At 33.3% G+C, this 16,657-nt stretch overlaps 1 protein-coding gene across 1 annotated transcript in view; it reads left to right on the forward strand.

Annotated features, from left to right (window-relative positions):
- The first annotated feature begins 855 nt into the window (after nt 1–855).
- LOC127878703 (P-selectin-like) overlaps nt 856–16,657 on the forward strand; it is a 16,215-nt gene continuing 413 nt past the window's right edge. The window contains exons 1-11 of the mRNA XM_052425234.1: nt 856–862; nt 1,564–1,731; nt 7,970–8,131; nt 8,930–9,265; nt 10,514–10,675; nt 12,566–12,733; nt 13,036–13,203; nt 13,915–14,041; nt 14,492–14,646; nt 14,934–15,101; nt 16,417–16,583. Of these exons, the coding sequence (XP_052281194.1) occupies nt 856–862; nt 1,564–1,731; nt 7,970–8,131; nt 8,930–9,265; nt 10,514–10,675; nt 12,566–12,733; nt 13,036–13,203; nt 13,915–14,041; nt 14,492–14,646; nt 14,934–15,101; nt 16,417–16,583 (1,788 nt within the window). The remainder of the gene's footprint in view (nt 863–1,563; nt 1,732–7,969; nt 8,132–8,929; nt 9,266–10,513; nt 10,676–12,565; nt 12,734–13,035; nt 13,204–13,914; nt 14,042–14,491; nt 14,647–14,933; nt 15,102–16,416; nt 16,584–16,657) is intronic.

Below are 16,657 nucleotides of genomic sequence, written 5' to 3' on the forward strand. Positions count from 1 at the left end.
GGGTTTTCCAATTGCAACTCAAATTATTCAACACATTTAAGTATTGTTTTTGAATGCTTTTTCAGGATGTGCTACATTATTAAGATTTGCACAATTGAAATGGTATAAAACTAAAATTCACAAAAAATATGAAAGCAAAAAAATATTCTTGTAGATTAAATGTTAAACATTTTGATTTTTAGCTCATACTGTATGTCATACAATTGAGAGTAAGATATAATTAATATAAAGTTGAAACTTGTTATTTTTGAAGTGGCATGAGCTGAGGAAATTAATTGAAAATAACAATCATTTAACCCTTTCCCATGCAGAAGCAAAATGAAAATGTGCAAATAGCATAAAACCAGAACAGCCTGCGAGTAACTTGCAGTCTGTTCAGGTTTTATGCTGTTTGCTGCTCATCAGTATCTAAGGGTTGGAAATTAAACCTTTAAAACTTGAACTCAGGAAGAAAGGTCTTTAATAACATTTAATAACTTTCTAAGCGAATACAAACACGTCAAAATACGAATAAAAGTGGTAAAGGTTTAACAATCTGTTTGATTTTAAGTTGCAATATCAATACCCGGTAACCAAAGTATAATATATTGAAAAAAAGATGGAACTAAGATTCTGATATTAACTATTTGAGTAAATTGATATTGAAAAACAATGAAGTTGTTTCTCTGTTTTCTAGAATTATTTACTGGATATTAACTATTCTAATTTACTCTGTATTCTCCACAAATCTTTGTCAGATCATTTCCATTTAAAGATAACACGCGCAAACATCAGCTTTTCTGCACATGCACTTTACATGTTTTACATTGAAATCTGTTTTTTTGTGACAAATTTATTTGTTAAGAGAATTATTATATGGACGGTGCTCTGTGAAAATAGGGGTTAAATGCATGTGCTTAAACTACTGTCCCAGATTAGCCTGTGCACTCCGCACAGGCTAATCAGGGACAATACTTTCAGCCTTAACTTGATTTTTGCTAAAGAGAGACTTTCTACAAACAAAAAATTACATAAAAGCAGAAATTGTTGTACCTGATTAGCCTGTGCGGACTCCACAGGCTAATCGAGATGACACTTTACGCACATGCATTAAACCTCTTTTTCACAGAGCATGGCACATATCTATTTGCATATATGAAGTTACTAGGCATATGGAGCTGAAATTTGTAAAATCTTCATAAGAATAAATCTTAATAACAGAGTTGTAAGTAGAGAACTTCATGGTAGCGATTTTATTTACTTAAACAAGGTGTGAAAACAGACTTAGAACAGATTAGCACTTTGAATTATCAATTTATAAATAGTCAAATATACTAGAGGTGAGACTGTATTAATAAACACTGGTTTATAAAATAGAGATTATTCCAAATATCAGAGTTGGATTTGAGCATCCAATTTCTAATTCCATGAAGAAAAGAAAAATTGGCACAGAAAAAAATACTTCAAAATAATGAGGAAAACAGATTAACTGGGTTTGAAATTATATAATTTATTGTATAACCTAACAAAAAGCTTCAATCCAACTTAATGAATATATATTTGTAACTCCCTATTGTATTTCAGGACAGTGTGCCAATGTGAACCCCCCAGACAGTGGAACAGTGAACATGGTCTCTGATGGTACAGTAAGCAGGGCCCAGTATGCATGCTCTGCAGGGTACCAGTTCTCAGGAAGTGCATCCTCCACGTGTGTGGCAGACGGGACGTGGAGTTCACCTGCACCAGTCTGCTGTAAGTACTGTGTATAAAGCTGTTTAGTATAAGTCAGGCTGTGGAAAAAAAATGGGCTAAATGCATGTTTGTATAGTGTCTTCCAAGATTAGCCAGTGATCATCTCTTATATTTTCATTTAGCACTATTCAACTAGCAATTTTGTCATCATTTTTCTATACAATTGCTTCATTTTCGCTTTCACGTGAAGCTTTTTTAAAGTGTTCTATGAAAGTGAGATGCTAAATTAAATTTCACTGTATGATTCAACATTATTGGCCAGAGTATTCAATCCTTTTTCTAAAGTATACTAACTACACATCTAGTAAAGAAACGCCTTTTCTTGTGAAATTATTGATTTCCACTGAAAGTTTTTATTAATAAAATTTACATCTAACACCAGAAATAATGAATGGCTTATAAAATTCATATAGGAAATAAAAGTAGCATGGTTGTCACACTTAGGCTTTGTCAAGAGAATGTATATCATTATATTTCTCACAAAAACTAATTCAGGCATTTATTAAAATAAATTTATGCAAAATAATCAATAGTATCTACATTGTTTACTTGCAATGTAACGCTTTCAGTATAAGACCTTAATCCACATGTAAACAACCATCTCTTTAAAAAAGCAAAAACCTATTTTATTATGATTATGTTTATCCTATGTTTGCCTGATTCTTATTATTTCTATAAAAAATTATTTATCAGCTTCTTGATAAAAACTGCTGTTTGAATATGACTATAATCCTTGATTTCGTATATGTCATTGTCCAATGCATATAACCAACTTTTGTTTAACCAGATTCATTTATCATATTATAAAAATATATTGTTACAAGATATGAGTATTACTATGTAATTGTTGTGTGCATATGAAATGTAAAACGACCTCGCTTATAAACTCTTAAATATTATTCATGTACCCTTTTAAAAAAATAAAATAATTCAAATGTTAACTGATTAACTTTTAACATCTACTTCTTAATATTATAAGAAAGTATACAATAGCTAAGCAATAAAACATTAATATTCGAATATGAAATGTCCTGTGTTAAATTTACACTGAATTGCATATGTTCTGTTTTATTCTTTATTATTAATTACTAGTATATCTATTTCATTTTTGTGTATTTCCAGTGTACGGAAGTGCGCTTTTTGTGTCTCTATTTGGGACTAGTTGTTTATTGTTTTTTTCTCTCTCTCACTTTTGTCATTATTTTTCATACTTCTTCATTTCTATGGAACATTCATCTTCATGTTTCCATATTTTTTATTTTCTTTTTCTGCTTGTATGTATGTACATCTTATGTCTTATAATGGAAAGCAACTGGACATATTTAAAAATAGAAACTAACTGGACAATCACACACAAACTTTCATTTAAATCACCCTCCACCTCTTTAAATGATAAAAATATGTACTTTGAATGTAAAAGGGCTTAATAACACAAATAAACGAATAAAAATATTCAAATGGTTAGACGATAAAAAATATAATGTATGCCTACTACAAGAATGTCACTTGACACATACTTTAGCACAAACCTTAAAAGATGAATGGGACGGAGATATCTATCTCAGTGGACAACATACTAATAAACAAGGCATTGCTGTTCTAATTAAAAACAATATAGGGATCACAGTCGATAATTTTAACGAAATAATAATTGGCAGACTAGCAAGTATAGATATCAAAATACATGAAACACAATTAACATTAATCAACATCTATGGTCCTAACATAGATGATTCCACATTTTACGAAACATTACAATCCTTTATAATTAATAACCAAGATAAAAACATTATAATCGGTGGTGATTTCAATACTGTCCTGAACCCATTATTAGATAAAAAGAAAGGAAACCTTTATACCCATCCTAAAAATAAAATCATTTTAAACAACATAATTGAAAACTACAATATAATAGACATCTGGCGCACAGTATATCCAAACGAAAGCAAATTCACCTGGCACTCAAACACAAAACCAACAATATTTTGTAGATTAGACTATTTTTTAATTTCTGAGTCTCTTTGCAACATTATTGACACATGTAACACAAAACCAGGATTATGACTGACCACTCTCTAGTTGAACTTAAACTGCACAATATACAACCTGAAAGAGGCCCAGGATACTTCAAAATTAACAACAGCATCTTATTAGATACACAATATCAAACACAAATAAAACAGGAAATATTAAATACAGTTCAAAATAATAAAGATGCAAACCCAAACACCTTATGGGAAGTAATTAAAGGAAATATACGTAACACAACAATTAGATACACATCATTTAAACAAAAAGAAACACATAAACTTGAAACTGAAACCATCAAAACCATTGAAACACTTGAAAAACAATTGCATCAAACAAACACAAATGATACCACCGACATTGAAAATGAAATGACATTAAAAAAACAAATACTAGATGGAATCTATCATACACAACTCAATGGAATACTACTAAGAGCGCGTGCACAGCATGTTGAACACAATGAAAAAAATACAAAATACTTCGAAAACATTGAAAAACGTAGAAGTGAACAAAAAACTGTACACAAATTAGTAGTCAATGGCAAAGATATAACAAACAGAACTGAAATACTAGAAGAACAACGTTTATTTTTCGAAACCCTCTATAAACGAAAAAATGTTGAAAATAACACCCTTTTTAAAAATACACAACACGGTTTAAATCAAGAAGAAAAACTATTGAGTGACGGATTACTAAATGAATATGAATGTGGATTAGCACTAAAAGAAATGCAAAATAACAAAAGTCCAGGTTCTGATGGTATCACCATTGAGTTTTATAAAATATTTTGGAATGATATCAAAACACATTTAATTAATTCACTAAATTATTCATATAATAATGAAAACTTAACTACGCTTCAAAACAAGGTATAATATCACTCATTCCAAAACCTGGAAAAAACTTAGAATCCTTATCGAACTGGCGCCCAATTAGTTTACTAAACAATGATTATAAAATTGCAACTAAAAGTATAGCAAACAGAATTAAAAAAATATTACCATCAATCATTTCAAAATCTCAATCTGGTTTCATGAAAGGACGTTACATTGGTGAAAACGTTCGTCTTATCCAAGAATGCATAAACTATTTCAACAATTCAAATAATCCTGGTCTAATATTCTTTGCAGACTTTGAAAAGGCATTCGATTCGCTTGATCACTCATTTATGTTGTCTTGCTTAGAAAATATGAACTTTGGTGAAAGTCTCATTCAATGGGTCAAACTATTCTATACCGATATTAACAGTATAATCATTAACAATGGCTTCTTTTCAAACAGTTTTAACATCAAACGAGGGGTTCGACAAGGATGTCCACTCTCATCATCGCTATTTATTATTTGCATCGAGTATCTATCACATCACATTCAATCAAATAAACACATAAAAGGCATATCACTAGAACCTGACGAAGAAATCAAACAGTCCCTATTTGCTGACGATGCAACTTATTTTTTAAACGACAATTACGATTCTTTCCATAACCTCATAGAGTCGTTAACCCTTTACGGAATGATATCGGGTCTTAAACTAAACAAAAGTAAATGTACTGTGCTACGAGTAGGTAAATTAAAACAAAGTAATGTCCAATATAAAAAAGAAATGAAATTTAATTGGACATCCAATGAAGCCACAACGTTAGGAATTACTTTCACAAATAATGAAAATGATACAGTTCTTAAAAACATACTTCCTAAATTGCAGAATTTTAAAAACTGCTTAAAATCATGGCATCACCGTAAACTTACACTAATCGGAAAAAACACAGTATTGAAAACGTTTGCACTTCCTAAATTAATTTATGTATTAACAGTTCTCCCAAATCCACCAAATGATGTTATTAACGATATAAAATCAGCAATATTTAATTTCATATGGGACGGTAAGCCTGATAAAATAAAACGAACTCAGTTAATTCAATCCGTAGAAAATGGAGGTATCCAATTAACGAACATTGACTCATTCGTGAAGGCAATCAAATGCAGCTGGGTTAAAAGATACCTAGATAATACCAATACGAGTAAATGGAAATTATTCTACCAGAAAATCCTAAAAAAATATGGTGACTCCTTACTCTTTGAATGTAACATCAGCAATACTATCTTACATGAAATTGCAAACAAAAACATATTTCTGTCTGATGTTCTATCAGCATGGAGTGATGTCACTCATAAACTAGGAACAAAAACCAGCAGTAAAACTATTTTATGGAACAATAAAGACATAACTTCAAACAATAAGACGTTTTTCTATAAAGATTGGTTTTGAACGAAGCATTAAATATGTCGACCAATTATATGACTTCAGAATTAAGGATTTTTACTCTTTTGATGATATATGCTACATATACGGAATACCTTCAAATAATTTCCTGAAGTATTACACACTAATCAAAAGCATACCCATACATATTAAATCTGAAATCAATACAAATAATACACCATGTACTCAAACAAATTCGTAGAAAACATACTTGAAAGAAAAAACAAAACAAATAAAATATTGTACACACTACAAATTAAAAACCCTACAGAAAACTCCAAAATCCAAAATAAATGGCAAGTCCTTTTCGGAGAACATGAACTTAATTGGAAACACATGTTTACCACGCCATATAAAGCAACTGTTGAAAGCACACTGAGAAATTTTCAATATAAATACATCCATAGAATTATAGCTACAAATAAATATCTCTTTAAATGCAAGTTATCTAATTCAAATCTGTGTGATTTCTGCAGTGAAAACATCGAAACTATAGAACATCTTTTTTGGGAGTGCAAACACATCCAGCCTATTTGGAATCAATTAGCATCTTTTCTTGAACAACAGCAACTAAACGTTAAACTATCTTTCTTAAATGTAAGTTTCGGAATTAACACATTGAAATCAATAGACTGTAATAATATTGTGAATTTTATTCTTATAATGATGAAATATTTTATCTTTATTATGAAGTACAAAAACAAGTACCAAACTTTAATTGTTTTGTCCATAGTCTTAAACTAAAAATCCAAATTGAGAAAGAAATAGCCCTCAGTAATGACAGATTACAAATCTTTGAACAAAAATGGAATCGGATTAAATTCTCATAATGTTTGTCCACTTATATACAATTCACTCTAATGTTAGTTTATCTTTCTAAAAAATATATATTTTTTTTCAATCTTATAAGATCATTGTGAATGTTCAACAAAACACACAAGTCCAGTATTCTTTCTTCCGACTTTATACAACTCATCATTTTTCATAACTATTCTTCAGTTGTTCATTTCTTTTCTCTTTAAAAAAATATATATATTAGCATATCTTGTATAACATGTCTGAATTTATTTCTTTGTACAATCACTATGTTGTATGATCATATACATGTATACATTGTATGTAATATATTGAATAAAAAAAAAAAAAAAGATTAGCCAGTGCAGGCATCACAGGCTAATCAGTGATGACACCTCCTGCCTAGACTGGAATTTTGCCAAGACGAGTTTTCCTTTAAACAATTAATGCCATACAAGTGGGAATGCCATACAAGTGGGAATGCCATACAAGTGGGAATGCCATACAAGTGGGAATGCCATACAAGTGGGAATGCCATACAAGTGGGAATGCCATACAAGTGGGAATGCCATACAAGTGGGAATGCCTTCCCAGATTAGCCTGTGCAAACTTCATAGGCTAATCTCGAACAACAATTCTCAGACATGCATTAATGCTAAACATTGTAGGTAAAATGTTGTTAAATAATAATGGGCAGAGCAAGCAAAGCAAACACCTAGGGGAACATTTGATGTGTTGTTTATATGTACTGGTATATTAATTGAACATGTGCAAAGTACATGTCCAGATAAAGTCATGAACATCAGCTTTTATACATGTACACCTGAGAACACCAGTCACCTGTCTACAGCAGTCACTTCCGTCATTGCCCTTGACTGACCGCTGTTCTTAGGTTTGACTTGATATAGAGATGGTCATAATATTATCGACAGCATAAAATGGATTTTTTATGAACTATCTTCCGTATACATAAAACTTACGTCAGACACTATCAATAAAAATTACTACAGTTACTTGCTTAACATTAATTTGATTTTTTCATGATTTCTCTTTAAGTGCAGCTCTTCTATTACAAAGTAACAAGCCATAATTTTGGGACAAGAATATGTTACATCTGATTTGAAAGTAACTTTTATTGGTTGTTTACAGATTGTGTGTTACCAGAGATACCAGCCAAAGGTCAAATGTCCGTGTCAAGTGACAATTTGACCTTGACATTCCAGTGTGACCCAGGATATGTTTTATCTGGATCCTCCTCAAGGATCTGTCAGAATGACTCCACAGGATGGAGTGGAGCCCAGCCTTCTTGTGGTATGAATCTTGTGTCAAAATGTCCCATGTTGAAAACAGTTAAGGTTTTAATTGGTTAAAGAAATCCATCTTACAATTAAATGTGGTATGGGAAAATTTTGCATTTTACTAAAAAAAAGTATTTTTAATCAATGTTTTACATTGGCTAAAAAGAGCCTAACATTTTAGCCGCCTTGAAACCAGGTAAGAGGGGTTTTAATGTTAAATTATTTTAACAACCAAGAAATAACATACTAATTGCTTGAATATTAATATATGTTTTAAGAATAATATATTTTTAAAGGGACCTTTTCAAAAATTTTGGCTTGTATTGAAGTTTTTCATTAAATGTTTTTTATTGATAAATATTAACATTGGATCTAAAAAGCTCAAGTAAAAAACAAGAATAAAATTAAAGAAAGAAAAAAAGTAATCCTCAACTGGGCTAGAACCACTGACCCCTGGAGTAAAAGTCTAACGCTAAGACCACTCGGCCATTTTTGCTCATACAATGACTGACAAATTTATACTTGATATAAACAATCCTCGTAGTGTCACAAGATACAAAAACATCAACAGAACTCTCCAAACTATTAAATCATTTCGGGTTACAATGCTTGATAATTTTCAGGTTTTTAAATCGTCAAAAGATGCATATATTTAATGTTTTAGAGCATGGTAAATATTTGGTATTACTGTTTCCTCACAAATATCATAACTACAACAAAAATGTGAGAATCTGAAATAATTTTTTTTATTTTGTCCATTTACCAAAACGTGAAAAGGTCCCTTTAATATACAGAAAGCTTTATTTTTCAGAGACCTGCACACAGTTAGGCAATGTTTCCAAGGCTTCCGTCACCATATCAACTGTTGGATCCACCAGCACTGCAGTGTATATCTGTAATCTTGGTACCTCCATGTTGGGCCCTTCAACCCTAACCTGTCTTCACAATGGTTCATGGGATCTCGACCCACCCGAATGTGTGTCATGTCCAGCCCTTTCAGACCCTAACAGTGGAAATGTTTCCATGGTAACCAATGGCCGGGTTTCCCAAGCGACCTTCACCTGTGTGCCAGGGTATCGCCTCATTGGCGAAAATATAACATTTTGTCAGACAAACGGAACGTGGAGTGCAAGTCAGCCAATGTGTGGTATGAATGTTGTTTTTTTCAAACATTTTATATGAGACCTGTTCTGGGAAAACAGGGCATAACGCACGTGCGTTAAGTGTAGTCCGCAAAAGGCTAATCAGGGATGACACTTTCCACCTCAACTGGATTTTTTATTAAAAGAGTTTTCTTTCAACAAAAAATATAAAGCAGATAGTGTCATCCCTGATGAGTCTGTGCTGACTGCACAGGCTAATCTGAGACAACTCTTGATGCACACGCATTAAGCCCTGTTTTCCCAGAATGAGGCTGGTATTAAGACAAATACGAGTATTCTACAAAGTGAGTCAAAATGTCCCATGCTCCTAAAGAGCTGTATCCAAATTGAATCTTTTACCATCAATCAATAGGAAACAAAACACAAATAAAACCAGCATTTTGATTTATCAACATTGTAAGTTAGATCCATAATGGAGATTAAAACTTTGTATATGTCTTTTTTAATTTTTTTTTTTTTAAATAACTAGAATTAGGGATGGCAAACCTATTTGAATATGATTTTGAAAGATTTCCATTTTAATATTTAAAACACCATTTGAATATTTATAAATGTATATTATTTTTAAAACATGATGATTTTTTTATCATCTAAAGTATTTTTTATAAAGACAGTTTTCACCTTATTATAGCAAACAAATATGACACTCTATGTCCAATACCACTCTTAGAGTCATGGCAGTTAAACCGGTTCAGTAATTTTGTTTAGTCTATAATCTGTGAATACTATAACATTTAGAAATTTAAAAAAATCAAATGTGCTTAACCCTTTTGTACTTAGATAATATTTTTATGCATCTGAAGTCCTTAGAAAGTTAAATTTAATTAAAGACCTTTCTTATTAGATTCAAGTTTTAAAGGTTTCAATTCCAACCCTAAGAAACTGATGAGTAGCAAAAAGCATAAAACCTGAACCTGAGTTACTAGCAGGCTGTTCTGGTTTTATGCTATTTGCACATAGCCATTTTAACTTTGTTACTGAGTGGGAAAGGGTTAAAACAAAGGTAATGTTTATCTCTATGCCTGGAATGTCAAAGAAGTTAATCCAAATCATGGGAATATTCACATATTTTATTAGATGAAAATGAAAATATTCTAATATTGATTAAGGTGCTTTATGCCATCCCTTGTTACAATTAGGACCTCAGAAATGACATACTGATATTGAAATATTGGAGTATGTGAGGTACCAGCAGACCTCAGAAATGACATTCTGGTATTTCAATATTGCAGTATGTGGGGTACCAGCAGACATCGCAAATGGCTCCTTGAGACTGTCAGCAGATGCTATGAGTGTCTGGTATGGCTGTGACGTCGGGTTCACAGTGAGTGGTCAGGCACAGATCCTGTGCTCGACTGCAGGCCTGGGCTGGCTGGGGCAGACACCTACATGTAGTATGTATTAGTGTTGTATATACCAGGGCTTTTATTTTGAACTTAGCAGTAAATTAAAATCATACACAATAAATTACACTGCGTCTCTGGTAAAAGATTGCGAACAAATTGCAGGATGTTGTATCCTGATCTGTTTTTGCTTCCCCCTCCTTGGCTGATCCATCACGCCAGTGAAAAAAATCTTAGTACTGATAAAGGGGCCTTTTCACAGATTTTGGCATGTTTTGAAGTTTGTCATTAAATGCTTTATATGGATAAATGTTAATACTGGATATAAAAAGCTCCAGTAAAAAATCAAGAATAAAATTTAAAAAAGAATAAAAAGGTAACTCTCAGCTGGCCAAGGGCTCAAACTACTGACCCCTGGAGTCCTGGAGTAAAAAGTCTCCCACTTAGACCACTCGGCCATCCTTCCGGATACAATGACAGGTGTATTTTATACTTCATATAACCAATCCTCGTTGTTTCACAAAATATAACGACAACAACAGAACTCTCCAAATTATTAATTCATTTCACATGGCAACGCTTTATAATTTTCGGGTTTTTAAATCGTCAAAAGATGCATATAATGGCTATTTTAGAGCATGGTAAATGTAAAGTATTACTGTTTCCTCACAAATATCATGACTAAAAGAAAATGTGCGAATCTGAAACAACTTTTTTCAATTTTGTCAAGTTACCCAAAAAGGCCCGTTTAAAGAAAATGCCACCATACTAGACTGGTTTTCCACTCTGGCCAGTTTAAGCAGCACCCAAAAAAAAAATTCATAGGCTGTACAGAAATTGAGTGTGCCTGTATTGTGTATCATTTTACACAAATTATGTAACAATGTGGTTCAACATTTTTCCTTCTTTATAAAGTAACCATAAAAGATGCTTTCCCAATTGAGAAAATACAAAAAAATCTCACTTGCCATCTGAAAAATTCCTAAAAGAATGGATTTTTTTTCAATTTTGTTCCAAAAGTGAATTATCTGTAAGTGAAAAAATAAAATGAGCGCTGAAACTGACTATTTTCAAGACAAAATGCATGTACATGAATATTTCAATCAGATTGAGCAATTTATACCAAGCAAATCAAATGACCCATAATTCCCTATCCGAAGATTGCACGCCACAAATTTTCCCAAGTTCAGGGCTTTTTGTGTTAACTTTTCCCTATTGGTTCTGTACCGGTACTTTTCCAATTGGGCAAATCCAATTGCCATGGTTATTGCCGGTTGAATTAGTTTAATAAATCTTTTACCAGTTGTACCGGTAAATACAGTGTACTAAAGGTTAACACCCACTCTGTTTGTGCATATGTAATTCCATTTGAATCTTATCCTGCATCTGAAAAAGTACTCATGCTTACTTTATGGAACTGTGTCTGTCCATCTTTCAATTTGTCATAAAAAAAATGTATCCTGCGATAACTAAAAAAGTAGCTAGGTTAAGTTGATAATACTCAGTATGGGGATAGAGGGTAATATGGAGAATATGCACATATTTTCAATTTTGTTGTCAGAGAAAACTGTGGTTGCTATGGTTATAGAAATAATAATCGCTATGGAGAGGGCGCCCTTCGATGATGTTGGTATAACTCTAGGCCCAATCCATTTGTATAAATGTACCTCAAACTGTCTATTATATGTAATTGTTTGTAAATGAATGTGTATATACAATAAAATATGTTTAAACTAAATATTAATCGCTAAAGTATGCATCCTTCTAAAACTAAAATGTACAGAAGGTAGACTTATTCAACATATGGAGATTGCTGTTCTTACTTAATCAAAATTAACTAGATGGGAGACTGCTGCTATGTCTGTGGTAAAAACTATTGTTCATTTTAGTTCATTTGACAATTTAAACATGGAGCTTTTGTACAAAATGTGTCTTTTCCAGAGTTTTGTTCCAAGCTGAACACTCCCTTTAAAGGCAGTATGGTGACTTACACTAATGGAACTGTGACCCAGGCCCAGTTTACATGTGATTTGGGATTTACTCTTAGAGGGGCCAGCTTCCTGAATTGCTCTGGAGGGGGGATGTGGGATGAGCAAGAACCGCAGTGTGGTAAGACATAATGCCTTATTGCTTTGGAAAAACATAGTTTTGTAGAATTTTACTTTTAGTTTTGTTTATCAATAATGAAAAAACGCTCTTATGCAATTACGTCCCCCATAGATCTAGTGATTGGCTTAAATAATCTAAGAAAATATATCCCTTAAAGAACTTTATAATTATACACCAATCAATGAGTAGTTTTACAGTAGAGAAATTTGATTTATTTGTTAAGTGCTGTTTGAATCCATGGTAACTTAATTAAGATGTTACCTGAAAGTGACACAGCTCACTTATGCTTTTTTGTATGACAGTGTCCTGTCCCAGCCTATCAAACCCAGAAAGTGGAAGTGTTACTTTGACAACAGATGGGCAGGTGACAACAGCAGTGTTCTTGTGTTTCCAAGGTTACCAGATCAGTGGTGCCAGCAGTGTGGCGTGCCAGATCACTGGACAGTGGGACCATGCTGCCCCACGATGTGGTTAGAATTCGAATTAGAAACCAATCAAAACATTTTGAACTTTTCAAATATGCACTGTGAAAAATCAGGCATAATGCAAGGGCGTCCCCAGTGTTGTCCCAGATTAGCCTGCGCATTTCTGCTAAAACTTCTTTAAAAAAAAAAAACATTTTATAAAGTCTGTGTCGACTGCACAAGCTCTCTTGGACAAAACTTTAGGCACATGCATGATGCCCTGTGTTATCAAAGTGAGCCAATATCTATGTTTTGGCCCAACCAAACATTGCAATATATATTCCGTAGGCTAGTTAAACCTTTTGCATGCTGTGGAAATTTGTCATCTGCTAAATGTCGTCTGCTAAATTTCTAAAATTGCATTTTTCTTCGATTTTTTCCAAATACTACTATCAGCATAGCAAACAGTTTGGATCCTGATGAGACGCCACGTTCTGTGGGTCTCATCTTGGATCCAAACTGTTTGCCACAGGCCTTCAAAATTCGGTTCCCGCACTGAAAGGGTAATCCATTGTCAAAATAAAATTGTTAAAATATTTTTAGTACACTTAATCAAATGTATATTTTAAAATGTATTATTCTTTTCACTGGTTCACTGACATCTGTCTAACTTATGTCAGCTTAGTTGCTAATGAATTCATGTTTTTTCTTTAAAGTTGTATAATATAAATTAAGTATATTTCATTCTAAACATAACCTTTCGATTTGTGCGGATAGTGTGCAGCCGCCCTACGACTCCTAATTCTGGCAGTGTGCAGCTCTCTGCAGACGGTATGCTGGCCACATACTCATGTGACGCAGGTTTACACACTGGTGGGAGTGAAAACACGGGCATGTCAGGAGAGTGGGGCAGGATGGAATGAAACTGATCCCCAGATGCAGTTAGTAGCTTTGTTATTGTGTACTTTACAAGATTCCTGTCTTAAACAGATTTTTTTTTATCAGTATAAATAAATGGACCTATGATGTACTCAACACACCTGGGAACATTTAAATCAAAATAGGACAGATCTTCTAAATCTAAATGAGTCCAATAAAGTTTAAAATATATTTCAGCCTCACGCAGTGAAAACCAGACTTAATGCCATGGATAAGTGTCTTCCCAAATTAGCCTGTGCAGTCCTCACCGGCTAATCAAGCACAACGCTCTCAGCGTTTTTGGAGTTTCTTATTTTACAAAAGTGTCGCATTTGTAAAAGGTTCTTTTATTAATATAACTTTATAAGGGACAACAAATGCGTAAAAATACGTATCTAAGTGGTAAAGGGTTAAATATTCAGGTAAATGTGAGCAGCTTTCAAACGTGGACGGAGGCCAGGCTGCCTGTGCATACGGATGGATCAACAACCACGGCCACATTCACGTGTGATGTGGGCTACACAATGAGTGGGTCAGCCAACCTGGCTTGCCGTAGCGATGGTGGCTGGAATGTCACACAACCTACTTGTAGTATGTAGCTGCAATCACCTCTGATTATGCATTTCACAATTATCTCTAAATTATATCTTTTACAGTAAATGCTGATTTAAACTTGAACTGATATATCAAGATGGTATCTGCAATCATTGCAATATCAGAGGAGTAAGTAGATAATCAAGGCATTTTAAAGATTTCAAACATTATTTAAACTAATGGAAATGTTTTAGGTTTGTTTTGATGATTTATGATAATTTGCTTGCATATCGTATGATATTTTAAGAATGGTAATGTAAGCATCAACTTATTATCAAATGTAGAGGAATGTTCGCCGCTCTCTGCACCAAGTATTGGCGATGTCAATATGACATCCAATGGGCGAGAGACTAGTGCAAGGTTCACATTGCGCTGCTGGATACTCCATGCAGGGGAGGGACGTTCTCACGTGCAGGACCAGCGGATCATGGGACTTCAGTGTTCCCACTGTGGTGAGTGTGTGCAGCTATTGTTTGTTTGTCATGAAAATTGAAAAGAACATGCGCTGGGGAAAAACAGGGCTTAATGTATGAGTGATAAGTGTCATCTCTTAATGTATGTGTGATAAGTGTCATCTCTTAATGTATGTGTGATAAGTGTCATCTCTTAATGTATGTGTGATAAGTGTTGTCTCTTAATGTATGTGTGATAAGTGTTGTCTCTTAATGTATGTGTGATAAGTGTCATCTCTTAATGTATGTGTGATAAGTGTCATCTCTTAATGTATGTGTGATAAGTGTCATCTCTTAATGTATGTGTGATAAGTGTCATCTCTTAATGTATGTGTGATAAGTGTCATCTCTTAATAATGTGTGATAAGTGTCATCTCTTAATGTATGTGTGATAAGTGTCATCTCTTAATGTATGTGTGATAAGTGTCATCTCTTAATGTATGTGTGATAAGTGTTGTCTCTTAATGTATGTGTGATAAGTGTCATCTCTTAATGTATGAGTGATAAGTGTCATCTCTTAATGTATGAGTGATAAGTGTCATCTCTTAATGTATGTGTGATAAGTGTCATCTCTTAATGTATGTGTGATAAGTGTCATCTCTAAATGTATGTGTGATAAGTGTCATCTCTTAATGTATGTGTGATAAGTGTCATCTCTTAATGTATGTGTGATAAGTGTCATCTCTTAATGTATGTGTGATAAGTGTCATCTCTTAATGTATGTGTGATAAGTGTCATCTCTTAATGTATGTGTGATAAGTGTCATCTCTTAATGTATGTGTGATAAGTGTCATCTCTAATGTACATGTGATAAGTGTCATCTCTTAATGTATGGTGATAAGTGTCATACCGGATTAGCTTTTGCAGTCTGCACAGGCTAATTAGGTACGACACTTATTGCCTAGACTGGATTTTGCTAAGAAGAGACAGAACGAAAATAAAAAATCATTACAGCAGAAAGTGTTATCCCTTATAAGCTTGTGCTAAACTGAATAGGCTAATCTGGGACGACACTTAACTCACATGCATGAAGCCCGGTTATACCAGAAAGTTGCTCAAATTTACTCTTTGTATTTCATAAAGATTAACTGTTCTATAGAATCAGAAAATTCATGTGCAATAGCCATTGAGTGAAAATCACTGATCTGTTCTGAATTATCTTTAATAATGGTCACCTTACCCAATTAGATTTTTTAAAGCATTTACTATTGTTCACATGACATAAACTCAAAACAATCCTATTACATTTATCATATTATTGCAGACATTTTTGTTCGTTATAAACTGTTAATTCATTATCACCATTAATCCATAGTAAAGTGTGCCTCGCTGACCGCCCCTGGTAGTGGAAGTGTAAACATCAGCACAGACGGTTCCCATACATTGGCTATGGTGTCCTGTGCAGCTGGGTACCATCTAGTTGGGGAACCGGTGCTATCCTGTGATGAGTATGGGCACTGGGACCATGAGATGCAGAGTGCAGTAAGTCTTATACATATGAGCCTCACTCTCTGGGAAAATGGGGTCTAATGCATGTGCGTCAATTATCATCCCAG

This window comes from Dreissena polymorpha, chromosome 4, assembly GCF_020536995.1.
Source record: "Dreissena polymorpha isolate Duluth1 chromosome 4, UMN_Dpol_1.0, whole genome shotgun sequence".
NCBI lineage: Eukaryota > Metazoa > Mollusca > Bivalvia > Myida > Dreissenidae > Dreissena > Dreissena polymorpha.